This window comes from Prionailurus viverrinus, chromosome A2 (assembly GCF_022837055.1).
Source record: "Prionailurus viverrinus isolate Anna chromosome A2, UM_Priviv_1.0, whole genome shotgun sequence".
NCBI classification, from domain to species: Eukaryota; Metazoa; Chordata; class Mammalia; order Carnivora; family Felidae; genus Prionailurus; species Prionailurus viverrinus.
The window spans coordinates 163154909-163172651 of record NC_062562.1 but is presented as its reverse complement, the minus strand read 5'-3'; the positions used below and the strand labels follow the sequence as shown (position 1 = coordinate 163172651).

At 41.4% G+C, this 17743-nt stretch overlaps 1 protein-coding gene across 1 annotated transcript in view; it reads right to left on the bottom strand.

Moving 5' to 3' along the window:
• Positions 1 to 6297: 6297 nt before the first annotated feature.
• LOC125154125 (uncharacterized) overlaps positions 6298 to 17743 on the bottom strand; it is a 58755-nt gene continuing 47309 nt past the window's right edge. Inside the window, 2 exon segments of the mRNA XM_047837873.1 lie at positions 6298 to 7265; positions 7268 to 7348. Coding sequence (XP_047693829.1) covers positions 6457 to 7265; positions 7268 to 7348 — 890 coding nt within the window. The 3' untranslated portion in view covers positions 6298 to 6456.

Here is a 17743-nt window from a genome sequence, read left to right as displayed (position 1 = left end):
TATCTCAAGAAATAAGAAAAATCCCAAATACAAAATCTAATAGCACACCTAAAGGAAGTAGAAGCAGAATAGCAAAGAAACCCCAAAGCCAGCAGAACAGCAGAAGAAGAGAAATAATAAAGATTAGAGCAGAAATAAAAAATATAGACACCCCCCCCCCGCCAAAAAAATACAATACAACAGATCAATGAATCTAATAGCTAGTTTTTTTCTTTTCTGGAAAAAATAAACAAAATTGATAAACCCCTAGTCGGGCTTCTCAAAAAGAAAAGAGAGAGGACCCAAATAGATAAAAATCACAAATAAAAGTGGACATATCACAACCAACATCACAGAAATACAATTTTCAGGGAATAATATGAAAACTTACATGCCAACAAACTGGACAACCTGGAGGAAATGGACAAATTTCTAGACACCCACATGCTACCAAACTCAAACAGGAAGAAATAGAAAATTTGAACACACCCATACCCAGTGAAGAAATTGAATCAGTTATCAAAAATCTAACAACAGATAAGAGTCCTGGGCCACATGGCTTCCTAGGGGAATTCTACCAGACATTTAAAACAGAGTTAATACTCATCCTTCTCAAGCTGTTCCAAAAAATAGACATGGAAGAAAGCTTCCGGACCCATTCTGTGAAGCCACCATTATCTTGATTCCCAAACCAGACCAGAGACCCCACTAAAAAGGAGAATTACAGACCAATATCCCTGGTTAACATAAATGCAAAAATTCCTAACAAAATACTAGCAAATCAAATTCAACCGCATCTCAAAACAATTATTCACCACGATTAAGTGGGATTAATTTCTGGGCTGCATGGCTGGTTCAATATTCTCAAATCAATTAATGTGATACATCACATTAATAGAAGAAAGGATAAGAACCATATGATCCTGTCAATAGATGCAGAAAAAGCATTTGACAAAATATAGCATCCTTTCTTAATAAAGCCCTCAATAAAGTCGGGATAGAAGGAACCTACCTTAACTTCATAAGAGCCATATATTAAAAGCCCACAGCTAATACCATCCTCGTGGAAACAAAGTAAGAGCCTTCCCCCAACATCAGGAACATGGCAGGGATGTCCACTCTCATGGCTGTTGTTTAACATCATGTTGGAAGTCCTAGCCTCAGCAAGCAGACAACAAAATGAAATAAAAGGCATCCAAATTGGCGAAGAAGTCAAACTTTCACGTTCCGCAGATGACATGATACTCTACATGGAAAACCTGAAAGATTCCACCAAAAAGCTGCTAAAACTGATACGTGAATTCAGCAAAGTCACAGGATACAAAACCAATGTGCAGAAATCAGTTGCCTTTCTATATACCAATAATGAAGCAACAGACTACTTTCTTACACCATACACAAAATTAAACTCAAAATTGACGAAAGACCTAAATGTGAGAGAGAAAACCATTAAAACCCTAGAGGAGAAAACAGGCAATAACCTCTTTGACCTGAGCCCCAGCAATTTCTTGCTCGACCCATCTCTGAAGGCAAGGGAAATAAAAGAAAAAATGAACTCTTGGGACCTCATCAAGATAAAAAGCTTCTGCACTGCAAAGGAAACAATCAACAAAACAAAAAGGCAACCAATGCAATGGAGAAGATATTTAAAAATGATATATCAAATAAAGGGTTAGTATCCAAAATCTATAAAGAACTTACCAACCCAGTGAAGAAATGGGCAGACAACATGAATAGACACTTTTCCAAAAAAGACATCCAAATGGCCAACAGACACATGCAAAGATGTTCAACGTCACTCATCATCAGGGAAATACAAATCAAAACCACATTGAGATGCCACCTTACACCGGTCAGAGTGGCTAAAATTAACAACTCAGGAAACAAAAGATGTTGGCGAGGATGTGGAGAAACGGTAACTCTCTCGACTGTTGGTGGGAATGCAAACTGGTGCAGCCGCTCTGGAAAACATTATGGAGGTTCCTCAAAAAATTAAAATGGAACATCCCTGCAACCCAGCAATAGCACCACTAAGAATTTATCCAAAGGATACAGGAGGGCTGATTCACAGGGGAACAAGTACCCCAATATTTATAGTAGCACTTTCAACAATAGCCAAATTATGGAAAGAGCCCAAATGTCCATCAACAGAAGAATGGATAAAGATGTGGTTTATATATACAATGGAATACTACTTGGCAATGAGAAAGAATGAAATCCTGCCTTTTGCAAAAACATGGATGGAACTGGAGGGTATTATGCTAAGTGAAATAAGTCAGTCAGAGAAAGAAAGATCCCATATGTTTTCACTCATATGTGGACTTAGGAAACTTAACAAAAGACCATGGGGGAAGGGAAGGGAAGAAATAATTTCAACCGGAGGGGGAGGCAAACCATAAGAGACTCTTAAATACAGAGAATGAACTCAGGGTTGATAGGGGTGGGAGAGGGGGGAAAATGGGTGATGGGTATTGAGGAGGGCACTTGTTGGGATGAGCATGGATGCTGTATGTAAGTGACGAATCATAGGAATCTGCCCCCAAAACCAAGAGGACACTGTATACACTGTATGTTAGCTAACTTGACAATTTATTGACAATAAATTGTCAAGCTACCTATATATATATATATATATTTACAAAAACTTTTAAAAAAATATTACTGAAGGGTAAATCTTCTACTGTCCCTGGCATCCCTGGCATGTGCCTGCTCCCAGAGAAGAACCTGCAGTGTAGACAGGGCTGCTTAGAGCTCTCCCCACGCTGCCATTCTCCTCCTGTCCTTGCCTTGGCTCTGATTCTTCATGGGATGGAGGAGAAGAGGCAGAACACTGAAGATGAGTCAAGTGTAGTCTGGCCTTGGTGGGGGGACAGTGGCAGCATTCTTAGTGGCTCTTTTCCCCATGGAACACTGTTAATAGCCTTCAGAGTCTCCTCTGGGAATCTGAAATCATAAGCCCAACAGAAGGCCACTCTCTCCTATCCCATCGCTTGCTTCAACGTCTGTTCCTAGTGCTGGACTTCCAGAACTCTGATGCACATACAAGCTGCTGGGATCCCTGCTGAGCCCCTGGGCAAGTCCGCTTCAAACTGGCTTTGGGTGCCTCCCTCCCATGTGGCCCCATTTGATATATGAAGAACACATACTTTTGCCCCCGTGTTAGTGAAAGTTCTGACTGCGTCCAAGACCTCCACCACCATGTGTACTCTGCTCCCTCCACAAAGCAAAACAACAGCCTTCATGTATTCATGACCACCAAGCAGCAGAGCCAAACTCCGAAGGACACACAAGTCTCTTAATGTACACCGTCCACACCCCTCTGGCAGTATCAAACTCCAGAGGTTACCTCACTAGTTTTCAGGAGAGAGAGAACCTCCATCTCTCTGGACATGGCACGGAGAGACGACTCCCTGTGGGGCCTCCCTTACATAGTCACACGGTGACACCTGGGCCACCTTCTGCCCTGGGGAGATGAACTCCAAGAATTGACCAATACTAATTAGTGATTGACCCTATAAATTAAATGTTCTCGTTTAAAAAGCCCTTTCCTCTTGGGATGCCTGGCTGGATCATTTGGAAGAGCATGCGACCCTTGATCTCATGGTCATGAGTTGGAGCCCCATGTTGGGTGTAGAGATTACTTAAATGCTGAAACCTAACAGAAAAGGTCCTTTCCTCTTGATCCCTTCAAATATCTATCAAATTAGTTGAAGGACTAAACCTAACAAAACTGGTTCTTGCTTCTTCCTTTGGGCATCCTATATGGATCTTCTAGCATATAGTTTTGGACTGTGGGGTATTGGCAATTAGCAAAGATTCAACTGATGTTAAGGGAGATATTTATGTTACCCCGAGCCTTTCATATAGCCTTCTGACCCAGATTTCAAGTTAATGCAGGTCATTTACATTGGACCCTAACTTTGACATCCGATATTGAACTTGTCACAAACCTAACTGAACGCTGTTGCTCCTGACTCTATCCTTCCCCTGAAAATCTTACCCGTCACCATGAGCTTTCCTGTTTCTGAATAGAAACATGACCATTGTACCCATCACCCACATGGACACATCCTACACATCCTTCACAGTAGACTTCATATGCTAAATCTTTCCTCAGGTCTTCCTCTATAAATCCTAGTGTAAATTCCCCATCATGAGACATGATTATCACATATTTCAACACAGGGATCATGCACACATTAAACGCTGGAAATTCCACAGTCTTCAGCACTGAAATAGAACCACATTCAGAGAAAACTGGAATATAAAATATGTTAAGAGAAGTGAGTGAACAATATTTCGATTGTCAAGTGAAGAGATAATGATTTATTTGATTTACTTGTTTTTTCTCTGGTTATCTCTTACCTTCCAAAATGGAATCTAATGTTGGGAGAAAAGAAATCAGCTTACATAAGCTGCACATTCAAATGGCCTGAACACAAGTTAATTGTATTAAGAATGCTTCTGCATATCTCTGGTGGAAAATATCTTTTAAACGGTTCTGAAATGAAAAAGGACAGGGTAGGAATACTTTGCTCTCTAGACATACTAGAGTCACTTACAAGGAAGTAGTTTTGAACATAAGAAGTGCATGATGGCAGAGAGTACTTTGGTCTCACTTTGTCATTTGACACATGTTTTCTCATGAGAGGATTTTTTCTTCCGTGTTTTTACTGGATTCTGAATACTTGTGATGAATCTTAGAATGAGTGGGTATTAAGAATCTTAAATTTTCCAGACTTAATCTCTAATCCATCTCCCCAAAAGTCATTGATATGGTAAATACTCTCAGTCATGTTCACAGACAAAACAAAGGACGAATAAAAATTCTAATAATTTGGATTTGGGATGTCTGCAATCCTTGTGAGTGACTGACAGTCACCCATCTAACTTTGAAGTGTCTCTATTATTTTAGCAAGACAGAACCTTTCATCTACTTACTGCAAATGTCACAGCATGGAAGGGTAAGGAGAGATTTTTCTGGTGTCAGAAAACAAGCACTAGAGGGAATGAAAAACCATCAATAACAACAAAGATGCTCTGAAGGAGAACTGGGTACCATAAGATTTATCAATCAGGTTCTCACAGGAAACAGATACTCCACTCTCATTAGGTACTTGGAGAAAGTGTAGAGAAGGGGCCTCTTACACACTGTGGACACAGGGAATTTGGAAACCACAGCGACATTGATAGTATCGATAAGAAAATTAAATCCCACCTGAAGGGGTGAACGAACACTGGAATTCAGAAGAAGATTTGGGTAGAAAGGCCACCAAGGGAGGAGCTGTGACCTTTGGCGTAGGGTTGCAGTTAGTCAGAGATGGCCCTGCAGAGATAGACGTGGGAGAATGGATACCCCAGCCTTGCTTTTCTACTTCCACAGGGCCTCTGACTTGGACTTCCCATTGGCCAGCCAGGCAGAAGTCAGAGAGCAAGAGATCCCACCGATGTAGTGCAACTAGATCAGCCTCAGGGGGCAAAGAGCTAGGGTGAAGTGTGATTCTGCAGAGGCAAATGAAAACTATGTGGCCCAGATGGGATTTTTCAGATACAAGTGGAGACATTTTAGGTTAGGATGGTCCCTAAAAAAGAAAAGAGAGAAACACAATAAGAGAATCCTGTGACTTTCAGATCTTCATGAACCACAGAACAATCTTTCCAGAGAAACCCAATACCTCCCTAACATAGTATTTGTGGCCATGTGGTGCAACGACGCATGTGACCAGTGTTTCAGACACTTGACATGTGCAGGATTTCTGATTTGAATATTCCTGAGTCTTTGAACTCTATATGCCATTGCCTGATTATGCCAATTTTGTGTGAAGAGGGACAGGTGGGAAAGGGAGGCAGTGGGGAGTGAGAGCTGGGAAGAGGCTTCATTCTAGTTAGTTCTCGCTGCATAACAAACCATTCTGAAGCTCAGTGGTTAAAAACAAAAACCATCATTTATTTGTTCTCATAAAGCTGCAATTTGGGCAGGACTCAGCAGGAATGCATCATCTTTGCTTTCTGCAACTTCGTCTGAGATGGCGGGGCAGCAGGAAAGCCCGCTTCTGTGTTGCCTCACTTGCATGGCGGGCAGGTTGGTGTGAGTCACAAATGAAAGGTGAGCTGGGAAGTGGGCCAGTGACTTCAGGCCCTCTGCATGGGGGCCTCTCAAGAGGCAGCCTGGGCTTTCTCACAACATGACAGTCAAGTTCCAAGGGCAAGAACCCCAACAGGGCAAGGAAGCATTGCCCATATGTAACCTTAGAGTCACAAGGTGTTACTTCACCCATCTGCTATTAATTGAAACGGTCCCAGATCTGCCCAGTTCCAAGGTAGACGACACTGGCCCCACAACTCAGTGGCAGGAGTAACAGGGTCAGCTTATAGGAAGAATAAGTAGAAGCTACTGTCACAGCTCTCTATGGAAACTACAGTCTACCACTATGGCAAATCATCGTAAATTCAGAAGAAAAAACGAAATGGTCTTTACTACCAAAACATCTGCCATATTTTTGAAAGCAAGCTAATAATCCCATTGGAACCATCTCTAAATAATCCCTTCTCAGCTTCTTCCCTGATATTTTTTATTTGTTCAGCATACTTCATCTTTAGCAATTTTATTTTTTCCTCCCGTTCTTCCTGTGATTTATGAGCATATTCCTTTTCTACTAGTTTAATTTCATTTTTTAATTGATCGGTGTAGATCTTCTTCAGGTTTTCTTCCCGTTGCTTCAGCCTCTTCTCTGTGTCCTCATAAATGGCATTGGTAAAGTAAGCCCCTCCATTGTTCTGCACCATCTCCTCTATCAGCTCCACCAGCTCCTGCACCTGAGCTTCCTTCTCCGCCTCTGAAGCTCTGTTGTTGAAGGCACAGTAGCGGTTCCCACACTCGCTGATGATGTTTCTTAGCTTCACATCTGAATCTGCCAAGAAGTCACTCAGGCTCTTCTCCTCCAAGTTATCTTTGCGAGTGAGCAACAGGATCACGTGCTTCGAGGCTGGCTTCCCAAAGACATACTTGATCAATGCCACGGTCTTCTGCTCTTCAAACGTGTAGCGGCCAACCTGGAGGACCAAGATGATGGCGTGGGGCCCAGGACAGGAGTAGAGGACACATTGGATGAATTCCCCGCATGTGGTATACAGGGTCTCCTTGTGGTCAAAGAGTCCTGGGGTGTCAACAACAACAAGTTTCCTCTCCTTCCATTCCTTGGATGCTTTTTGACACCTGGATAAGACAGCATGGGGAGCAACTCTAGACTCAAAGACTCTACTCCCCAGGATCGTGTTGGCCGTGCGCTCTTCCCACTTCCAGTTTTCCCCACCAGAATAATCCTCAGAGTGTTGTCCTGAGGGGCTGCCATGTCACTACCAGGAGTCTCTGTGGTGTAACGGAAAGGAAGGAGAAGAAAAAGAGTCAAAGAAGGTAAGTGGAAAGCATCACCTCGCTCTTATGACCTATGTGTTCCTCTCTGAAATCCTGCAGTAGTCTACTATCCATGTAGGTCCCATAAAGACAGAAAGATGAGACAATTCAATCACCATGGAAAAACAACAAATTAGTTAAAGAGTTCCCCTACAAAAGTGTATCAGGTCCAGATGGTTTCATGGGGATCTCACTTAACCTTTCTTAAACTATTTCTGATGACTTAAAACAGAAGGAAACCTTTCCAATTCTTTCTATGACACAAGTGTGATATTGATCCCAAAGGTTAACAAACATTTCACCAATAAATAAAGCTACAGACATGTCTCATTTGCGAATACTAATGCAAAAATCCCAAATAAATTATCAGACACTAAAAAGTAATACTCCACAATTAAATGTGATTTATTTCAGAAATAGTAGGGTGGTTCAATATGAGAAAATGGATTGTAACAACACATCCTTGTTAGTAGATTTAAGAAGAAAAATACCTTGATGCAGAACAGACATTTCCCCAAATTCAACACTGCTTTTAATAGATACTTCTTTAACGTGTTTATATAGAAATATAAATTTTAAAAAATTTGTCTCCATTTTTTTCTCTGCAGCTAAAATAGTTGACTATTAAATTCACTTGGATGAATGAAGAAAGAAAATTAGCCTGTAGAGTCAACAAGGCGAAGAACGATGAGGGAGGACCAGCTGTACCAGATAGTAAAATATTTTAGCCCCTATAATTAAGGCAGTATGAAGTGTGTGTGAACAGAGACAAATGGAAAACAAAACCAGACAATTCAGAAATAGACCAAATAGGTCGACTATATTCATGAGTATCCAGCTCAATTGTATCGTGTTACATTTATCGTCCGTAAGGCAGGATCTCACAGCAATGGGGAGAAAGATGGACTAATAACCAGCATTGGGATAACTACAAAACCACACAGAAAAAGACAAAACTGCACCCACGTCTTCAGGCCATTCACAAGTTAAATACATTAGAAATATAACACTAAAAATCAATCCACATAAATACTAGAAGAAACTCAGACAAATCCTTTGTAACCTAGGGGCGGGGCAACTCTTTCTAAGATTTGAAAGATTGTAAGGAAAAGGATTCATACATCTGACTACATAAAGACCTGAAAGACAATGGGAGACAATGAACATCACAGACAATTAAAATACGAATGTCAGACTATATCAAAGAGGGTTAATTCTCCTCTTATACAAAGAATACCTAAAAGCAGAGAGACAAATATCCAAAAGCTCGATGCAAAATGGAGCAAGACGTATGAATAAACAGTTCAAAGAAAAAAAAGAAATGTCAATGCTCCTCAACTATGTAAAAATATATGAACACTCAAAGTAGAGAAATAGAAACCCAATGTAGGAAAAGAAAAAAACCAAATGTAACAAATTAAAATTACACTGAGATACTATTTCTCCACTTACAGATTTGGCAAAAGTGCAAAAATTTGCTGCTATAATCAGTCGGTAAAGGTTTAGAGGAAACAGGTTCTCTTCTCCGTGGCTAATGAGAATAGAAAAACAGTCTAAAACCTACAGAGGAGAAATTAGCAATATCATACAAATTACATATACATTTATTCTGGATTGTGAGTCCCAATTTTAGGATTTATGTCTGTAGTGGTCAAGGGCAGGTCACCCCTAAACGTGCAACTTTGACATACTGACTATTTCATATAAAAGTAACTTAAGATACAGCCTGTGTGGGAAGATTATTAAGACCCTCTTCTGTCCCCCTCCAAACAGGAAACAAATCTCCCATATAAAAGGTGCCCATCCTGTCCCAGGAGGTAAAGAGACACCCTTATGATCAGGGATGGGAGATTTAGAGCCAAGAAGAGTGTATACACAGCCCACTACTTTCTACTAATTTACTACCCCAGCCCAAAGTCTCTTAAGAATTCCTCCCTAACAGATGCTCCCAAAGTTAAGTCTTCCTTGTTTTGTCAATCCCTCACAGATCCATCGTCTCTTTGCTTAAAAAGTATAAAAACTGCCTGCCTTGTCATTTCTCTTGGTCTTAGTTTCATTGCTGAGCATCTGTGCACACTGCTTTTTTTCTCTTATTAATCTGCCTCAAGTGAATGCAATTCTTAGTGCAGCTGGAAGACCTTGAAGGGTAGAGGAAGAAGTTCCCCTTCCTTTTATCCCAGAGCTACACTAACAAAACACAGGAAAAGATTAGGCATATGTTTATTCACTGCATCACTATTTGTAATATTTAAAGACCAAAAACCTACCAAATGCCCACTAGTAGGGGTCTGATTGAATAAACCAAGGTACATACACACAGCGATGTACTATCCAACTGTAGAAAAGGATAAGAAATACCTCTCTATGCCAGGATGGTGAGATCTCCAGGATATTTCATTAAGCAAAAAAAAAAAAGGCAAAGTGAAGAAATAATATTTAGTTTACTGTCATTTCTCTAGTGGGGAGGAACATGAACTGTAGGTACAAAATACAACATATATTTCATGCACATGAAAAAGCAATGGCAGATCATCTGAACTGTCACCAAAGAAGTTACTGACAGAGGGATGGGAGGAATAAGGTGGGGGACAGGGTAGAAGCTGGAAACTACTTTGAATATACTTCGATTTCATAGATTTGTCTTGAAAGCATGTACTTCCTTCTTTTTGAGAGTTCGAATTACACCTCTTTTCCTTTATGAAAGACCCACATGTGTACCTGCTGTTGCTGGCTAAAATACATTCAAAGAGGATTTTTCATTTCTACAAAAAAAAAAGCTGAACACGAATACAGCGTTCCGCATTTGTTTCACAGCCAGTTGAGCTAATGGAGAGGCCGAGTGGGCCATTGTCCACGCCAGCTGCCAATCACCTTCCCCGGGAACCTCACACAGGGGTTCACCATCCAGCCACCAGAGCTGTGAGCCAGATGAGCACGTGGGCTTTCTCTCAATTGAATGTGTGCATCTGTTAACAAGTTGTGTCTAAAAGTATCAGAAACACATAAGGGAGGTTATTTGGGGGAGATCTGGGAAGGCGCACCCTTTTTCCATGTACTTTGATGGTAATTGCTTCTATCCTTTATGTCATTTTGTTTCATAAAAGATTTCATAGGAACGTTCTGCTTGCAGATAGTGAGGAACATCTGGAAATAGCTTACATAATTATAAACAAAAACTATATTTTAAGATAACTTGTAAAAATCAAAAGCAAATGAATTACATAGTATTTGGTGTAATAGACAAACCACACAAAGAATTGGTCCAAGAAACTTGAAAATGCAGTTGCTTCATTGGCTATTGTCCTAATGGGATATAGTGTAAGGCCAAATAGGGGAAAAAATGTCAAGAAAATCTTAAATTGCTTTCAGGAATCCTGTCCTATTCTTAGCTTTTTGTGCACATGTGTAGTTTTGAAGCCCAAGGACAAGCCCAGTGGCAATGAGCACCCTTAGCGCCCATACTGTGCCCTTCAAATGCCATTTCCCACCAAAAACATTAAGAATCTTAGGAGAACGTACCGATTCCAGATCTGGGCCAAGAAACGTACAAGTGGATCCTAGACTATCTAGTCATACTAGAAAGTGAGGATTCTATCAAAAACTACTCAGACCGTGGGATGCCTGGCTAGCTCTGTCAATACTGCATGCATCTCTTGATCCCACGTTCATGAGTTCTAGCCCCACATTGGGTGCAGAGATCACTTTCAAAAAAAAAAGTTTGGATGTTACCAAAAGGACTACAGAGCCAACTTGAAGAGGCTGACTGGACAGAGAATGGGTAATTTGAGTATCAATGAGAATAATAATTTCAATGGATTAAAATTCATCAAATATGTTGAAGTTCATGAATTCATAACAATACCATCATCGCAAAAGAAGTGAATTGTTCTCTTTGGGGTATGCTAGGAAATGATGTCATCAGTCTGAACATGGACAAAAAAGAATCAAGCATTCCTTTTGTCTTAATAACTACACCTTATGGAAATGAAAGTATGATTCAGGGGAACTTTCTTTTATAGGATTATGCCATCCAATAAAAGAAGAAAGAATGATAGAATTATAATATTATAATTTGTGACCGTTAATGAAACAAAGTTACTCTAGGCTATCATTACTGTCTGCTACATTATAGAAAGAGACAAAAGAAAATATAAGGTGCCTTCTGATGGAAGTTTACAACTGCACACAGAGCCAGGCATGGTGTTGTGCCTGCTGTCACACCAAATTTTCCAAACCTATATTTGTTGTTTGGGGTTATACTGGTGGATCCCAAAGGCCCTTATTAAGTGACCCAAATCATGCACACAGAGCCAGGCATGGTGTTGGATCATCTTCCCTGCATGACGTGGGAGACTCTGGTGAGATTCTAGGAAGAAGAAACTCAAATGCCTGGCTAGATGTGTCCAAATTTAGAGCCTGGGATACTTCCCAGTGATTGTATCATATGGGTTTTCATGATAGTCTTTCATGAAGGTCTCAAGTTACTCATTAAAAACTCACCAGCCTTCAGGTACAAAGCCAAGTGTCTAAACCATTGGGAGCCAAGAGAAAAAAAGGAAGATGTGGCCTGGAAAAAGTCTTCCAATGACCATACACCTTCTCTAGTTTTCTTCATATGGTTCTTTCTAGCCCCAAAATATGCATGACCTGACAACAAAAGATGCACCCAGGGAGGAGATCAAACTTTCCCCTACAACCTTCCTACTTTCCTCTACCCCAGACCCAGGCACAGGTAGATTTTCCCAGATTTAGCCAGTGCATCCATTCCAACCTGCTCTGGAAACTTTGAGATGATAGGCAGATGGTCAAACCTCTCATGGTTGACCAGCTGTTCCAATTGTCTCTTGCATCATCATAAAATTATAATGTTTTTGATTATATATTTTTGTTCACTACATTGAGACATGGGATTAGTTGATGCTCACACTTGAAGGTGGGTACTAAGAGAACTAAATGTGGCAGGAAGTAGTGGACAATGGGGTGGCAACCCATGGAGGGAAGCATCTAGATTCGGAAATTATTGTATTAACACTATATTATTGGTCCATATCGTTAGACCAATTATTGGTGCTAATGACTTGGAGGGCCCCAGGTAACTGTTTTCCAACTTGCAATAAAGACACAGACCGGGACAAGCTATGTAATTTGCAAAGTCTGGCACAAAAAGAATATGCCAGGCCCTTTGTCAAAAACAAACAAAAAAAGTAAGAATTTCAAGATGACATCAATAGAACAGTAAACCCTTCTAAGTACAGGGCCCTGTGCAATGGCACAGGTCACATACCCATGAACTTGGTCTTGATGAGGCTGCATACATAAAAGTCTAGAGGAGAGCTAGAATCATATTCCTCCCCAAAATATCTCTACTATTTCCTGTTTCATTTCAAGCTACATATTCCTTGAATGAAACTTGTCCTTGGATGTTTTCATGGTCAGCTAATTGCTTCTCCAGGTATTATGCTCAGGTATGCTGCTAAGTTCCCTAGAGGGAACAGGAGATGAGTTGACAGAGAATCCATGGATGTCACAAGAAATCAGATGCAGGTCTCAAATGGTAACAGCCTTGTGATCATTGGTCAAAAAGGAGCATGTGGCCCCCATCAGTCCCATCCTGAGCCCTAAGTTAGGAGTGATCTCCTTCTACAAGATTCTGGATAGAAGCAGTGTAGCCCCATATCTGTATTGTTCACTTAGCCACGCTCCTGATCATTGAGGGCTTCCTTCCACTTGCACCTATGCTGTGAGCCACAGGCCTCTCCACCGCTTGTCTCCTCCTGCAACCCTGGAAACACAACATTCCACCCAGGATCTTACTCCTCCACATAGTCAGAAGAAGAGAGATAAATGTGGACAAAGCCACAGCTTCCTTTTTTATGTTCTCCTTTGATTCTTTCCATTTCACACACACACAGAAATGTGGATATAATGAATTTTCAAAAGGTGTGGGGTCATTAAGAGACATCCTTTGAATTGTATGGGAGTCTTCTTGTGGGGCTCAGGGTGTTTTCTGCTGCTCAGATCTAGATAATCTCAAAGCTCAACTTATTACAATAGTGCAGAAATAATAACAGTAGTTTAAAAGAATCGTTCCTCCATTGTCCTGTTTCTTCTACATATCATCTTGGTAACCTTGGTGGATCCGTTTCCTATGCCTCCATAACAAATTCCCAAAACATTAGTAGCTGAAAACAATAAAAACTTCATCTCCTGCAGTTATGGAGGACAAGAGCATGGTATTAGTGTTATGGAGATAAAATCAAGGTCCTGCAGAGCTGGTTCTTTCTGGAGGCTCCAGGAGAGATTCCATCCCTTGCCTCTTACATCTTCTAGAAGCTGCCAGCTGTCCTGGGCTTGTGGCCACATCACACGAGTCTCTGCTGCCTTCATCACATTGCCTTCTTGCCTCTCCTTAGAAGGACCTTTCTGATTACATCTGGGGCCCACCCAGATAATCCGGAATAATCTCCCCATCTCAAAGTCATTAACTTAATCACACCTGCAAAGATGCTTATGGAATAAGGTAACATTCACAGGCTCTGGGGATTAGAGTGTGGCCATCTTTCAGGGGCCACCATTCAGCCTGCCACATTTGGGTGAGTTAACCTCTCTGCAACTCACTCCCCTAATCTTTAAAATGGAATACTTTCTTCAGACGGTCATTGTGAAACCAGATAAATTTGTAGACATGAAGTGGTATTCAAACCATAGTGATCAATAGGTATTAGTTAGAAGTAGTAATAGAACCCTCTATGCTAGTCTCATAGATTACCCTTCTAAGGCTCACCTACACATCAGAGATGCTGTCTTAATCAGCTTGCACAGGGGCGCCTGGGTGGCGCAGTCGGTTAAGCGTCCGACTTCACCCAGGTCACGATCTCGCGGTCTGTGAGTTCGAGCCCCGCATCAGGCTCTGGGCTGATGGCTCAGAGCCTGGAGCTTGTTTCCGATTCTGTGTCTCCCTCTCTCTCTGACCCTCCCCCGTTCATGCTCTGTCTCTCTCTGTCCCAAAAATAAATAAAAAAAACGTTGAAAAAAAAACTAAAAAAAAAAATCAGCTTGCACAACCATAATTCCACAGCCTGGGAGCAGGAACTACAGGAATTCATTTCTTACAGTTCTGGAGACTGGGCAGCCCAAGCCCAATGTGCCAGCCAACTTGTTTCCCTGGGGAAGGCTCACTTCCTGATTTGCGAATGGCACTGTCTCACCGTGTCCATACATGATGGAGCAGGGAAGCAACTCTCTGCTATCTCTTCTTACAAGGGCACTAATCCCCTCAAGAGGACCCCAGATTCATGAACTCATGGAAACCCACTTACCTTATCCCCAAATACCATCATGTTGGGGGTTAGGGATTCTGGAGCCTTCTCTCTTGGTGCCAAATAAAACTAGTCACTTCTACTTTGTAACAATCTCTTTTAAGTGGATATCACTCAAGGTTTACTGGTTTCTCCCCACTCACTCCACCCCCAAAGGGCACTGCATGAAAACGAAGACTCAGCACCTCAACAGCCTGTCTACCAGGATAAGGGATCTGGATTATCTATACCCCTGCACTCACATGGCTTTAATGAAATTGTCTTCTGGCTCCATGGATGTGCAAGAAGAGCTGCCTCTTGCAGGATAATGGCAGCCATGTCACAAAAGAGATATAGGTGTTAGGTGTGACAGTGCACTTGGGGCTGAATCCCTCAAAGGAAACATTGAACAAACCCTCATGAAATAAGGACCATCCCCCCCAAAGGGGTTTTTACTATCTTCCACGATGTTATATTCGGTTATGAACCGCAACCATTCAGTCCTCTTCTCAAACAGGTCTCTGCTTCCTCCTAAGGCTTCTTCGAAGATCTGCCAAAAGTGACCACTCAGAATTTGTGTCTTCACCAGAGGGTCACAGTCTTGGAGCTTCAGGGGAAAAACTGTAGGCAACTACTGTTGCCTCAAAGAGACTCTTCAGAGCAGGTTTCCAAGATGGCAGCACTGACTCAATGCTCAGACTGTGCCAGTGAGCAAAGCCAGGACTACTGGGACTCTCAGTCTGGAAGCATATGTACCTCATGAAATCAGACGACTGACTCAAGATCCAGCACAGTGAGAAGTAATGACATAGGACTGAGTGAACGGATTCAAGATGTGCCATTGTGGTTATTTGTTTGGAATATTGATGGCGTTCTGTTTGATGTCCTACTTGTATGGCTATGTGTGGAAACCTTATATTTCTTTCTCCTTAAATGAATTAGTAGACTGTGGATTTGTAAACCCACAACAACCATCTTTAAACATTACCTCATCTTCACATACCCTCAAAATTGAGAAAGAATGCTTCTACTGAGTTTCTTTCAATTTCATCATGATAGAACCATTTGCATGGGTTTAATAAAAATCTGTCCTCTTGTTTACAAAGATACCCTTGGAAAAATCGATTCTGCAGCAAGGCCATATGTACAGTGTGATATCTGAGAGGGACTGTTGTTTAATCAAAGACCATCAGACCACTGCTAAGGAGCAATTGTTGGTGTTACATGTGGAGCTAATGTCTCCAAAACCTTCATAAAAACTAATATGATTTCTGGCTTCCAGGATCCCAATCTCTGGGAGTAAGGAAGTCCACTCCCAGATAGTCCAGAAACCCAGGCAAATTTTGGAGACCTCAGGAAGAGGGAAAATCATTGAGATTTATGGGTACAGCATGCAGTTTATTGGAAAAAGTGTTTGGACGTTGGTCCTACTCCTAGGATAGAAGAATGGCAGGGGCTTTGAAAAGTCTGATTCAAAACTCATTTTGAAAATTTCCAAAAGAAGTTTATCCTTTGGAATTGATAGTTGCTTAATATGATTAGGCTCTAGATTTCCCAAGCAAACTCAAGGAGGTCTTTCCGGTTAATTAAGATTCTTGCTGCATCTGTATAAATAATCAGGCCATGCATAGTAAAAACAATCTTTTAGGATCAACAATACTTGTCAGAGACTGTTTATGATCACAAAGTAGAGAACTCTATGAAAATGATCCAAAACGTAGAAATAGGCAAAAGAGATTACTGGAGTGTTCTATTGTTCTGTGTGGTACTGTGCTTGATGATCCGCTGTGATATTTTACAACACTTTAAGGACAGAGAGAATTTTTGCATATCTCTGCCTTGGAGATACTCAGCGAATTTTCTGTCTGGTGGAATATAGAACTCAAAAATTCCATGATACTACTCTTTGAACACATCAACCCTTGATTTCAAATGAACTTTGTGTTTCTGTTTGTTTGTGTTTTTTGTTTTATTCTTTGCTCCTTTGTTTGTTTTTAACTAGGTTTCGCACCCAGCATGGAGCCCAAACTTAAGACCCTAAGGTCAAGACGTGAGCTGAGATCAAGAGACAGACGCTTAACTGATTGAGCCACCCAAAGAAACTCTGAACCAATTATAGAATAAAACTGGTTCTCTCATTAAGCCATGAATTGAGCAAAATCGTTGATGTGTTTATACTTGCCAAGGAGTCATGAGTTTGCTTTTTATGAAAACTGTGGATAAGAAAGAGAGGGAGAAACAGCATGATCCAAGCCTTGGAGGTGAAAATAACACTGGACACAGGCAGAGAACAGCTAACAATTTGGAGTGCAGGAATCATTACCAGCCTTTACTGAGGGCCCACTGTGTCCCAGGCACTGCCTCTATATCATTATCACCTTTGTTCCTTACAAAAGTGTAAAATGGATATTAACGGGAACACTGATATCTAGAAGAATCTCATTCTTGGAAGAGGAGTTGAGACTGATTATAATGACTGTTGAATACCAGGCCAAGGAATGTGGATTCTAAGCCCTAGGCAGTAGAAGATTTCCGAGAAGCAGAGACCTAAGAAAACTATCCCAATGGGCTTAACCTGGTAACTGCAATGAGGACTGGAGAGGAAGAGATCAGGGGTACTGTACCCTCACACTGCACACACTGTCCCTCTCTTACAATATTGTAGGTTGAATTGTGTCCTTCTAAAGAAGTGCTAACCCCTGGCACCTGAGAATGTGACCTTCTTTGTAGCACGGTCTCTGTGATGTCATGTCATGAAGTTCAGGTTGAGCCCTACTCCAATGCCTGGAATCGTTTCATTCACAGTGAGGGAAGTTTACACACAGATACACACAGAGAGCACCATGTGACAAAAGAGGCAGAGATTGGAGTGAAGCACCTAGAAGGCAAAGAACAAAGCAGGCCAGCCAGCACCAGAAGCTAAGAAGCAGCAAAGAAGGATCCTTCCCCAGAGACTTCATGGCGAGTATGGCCCTGGGAACGTCTCGGTTTGGCACTTGTAGCCTGTGCCAGTGAGACAGTAGCCATAACAATGAGACAGTAAGTTTCTGCT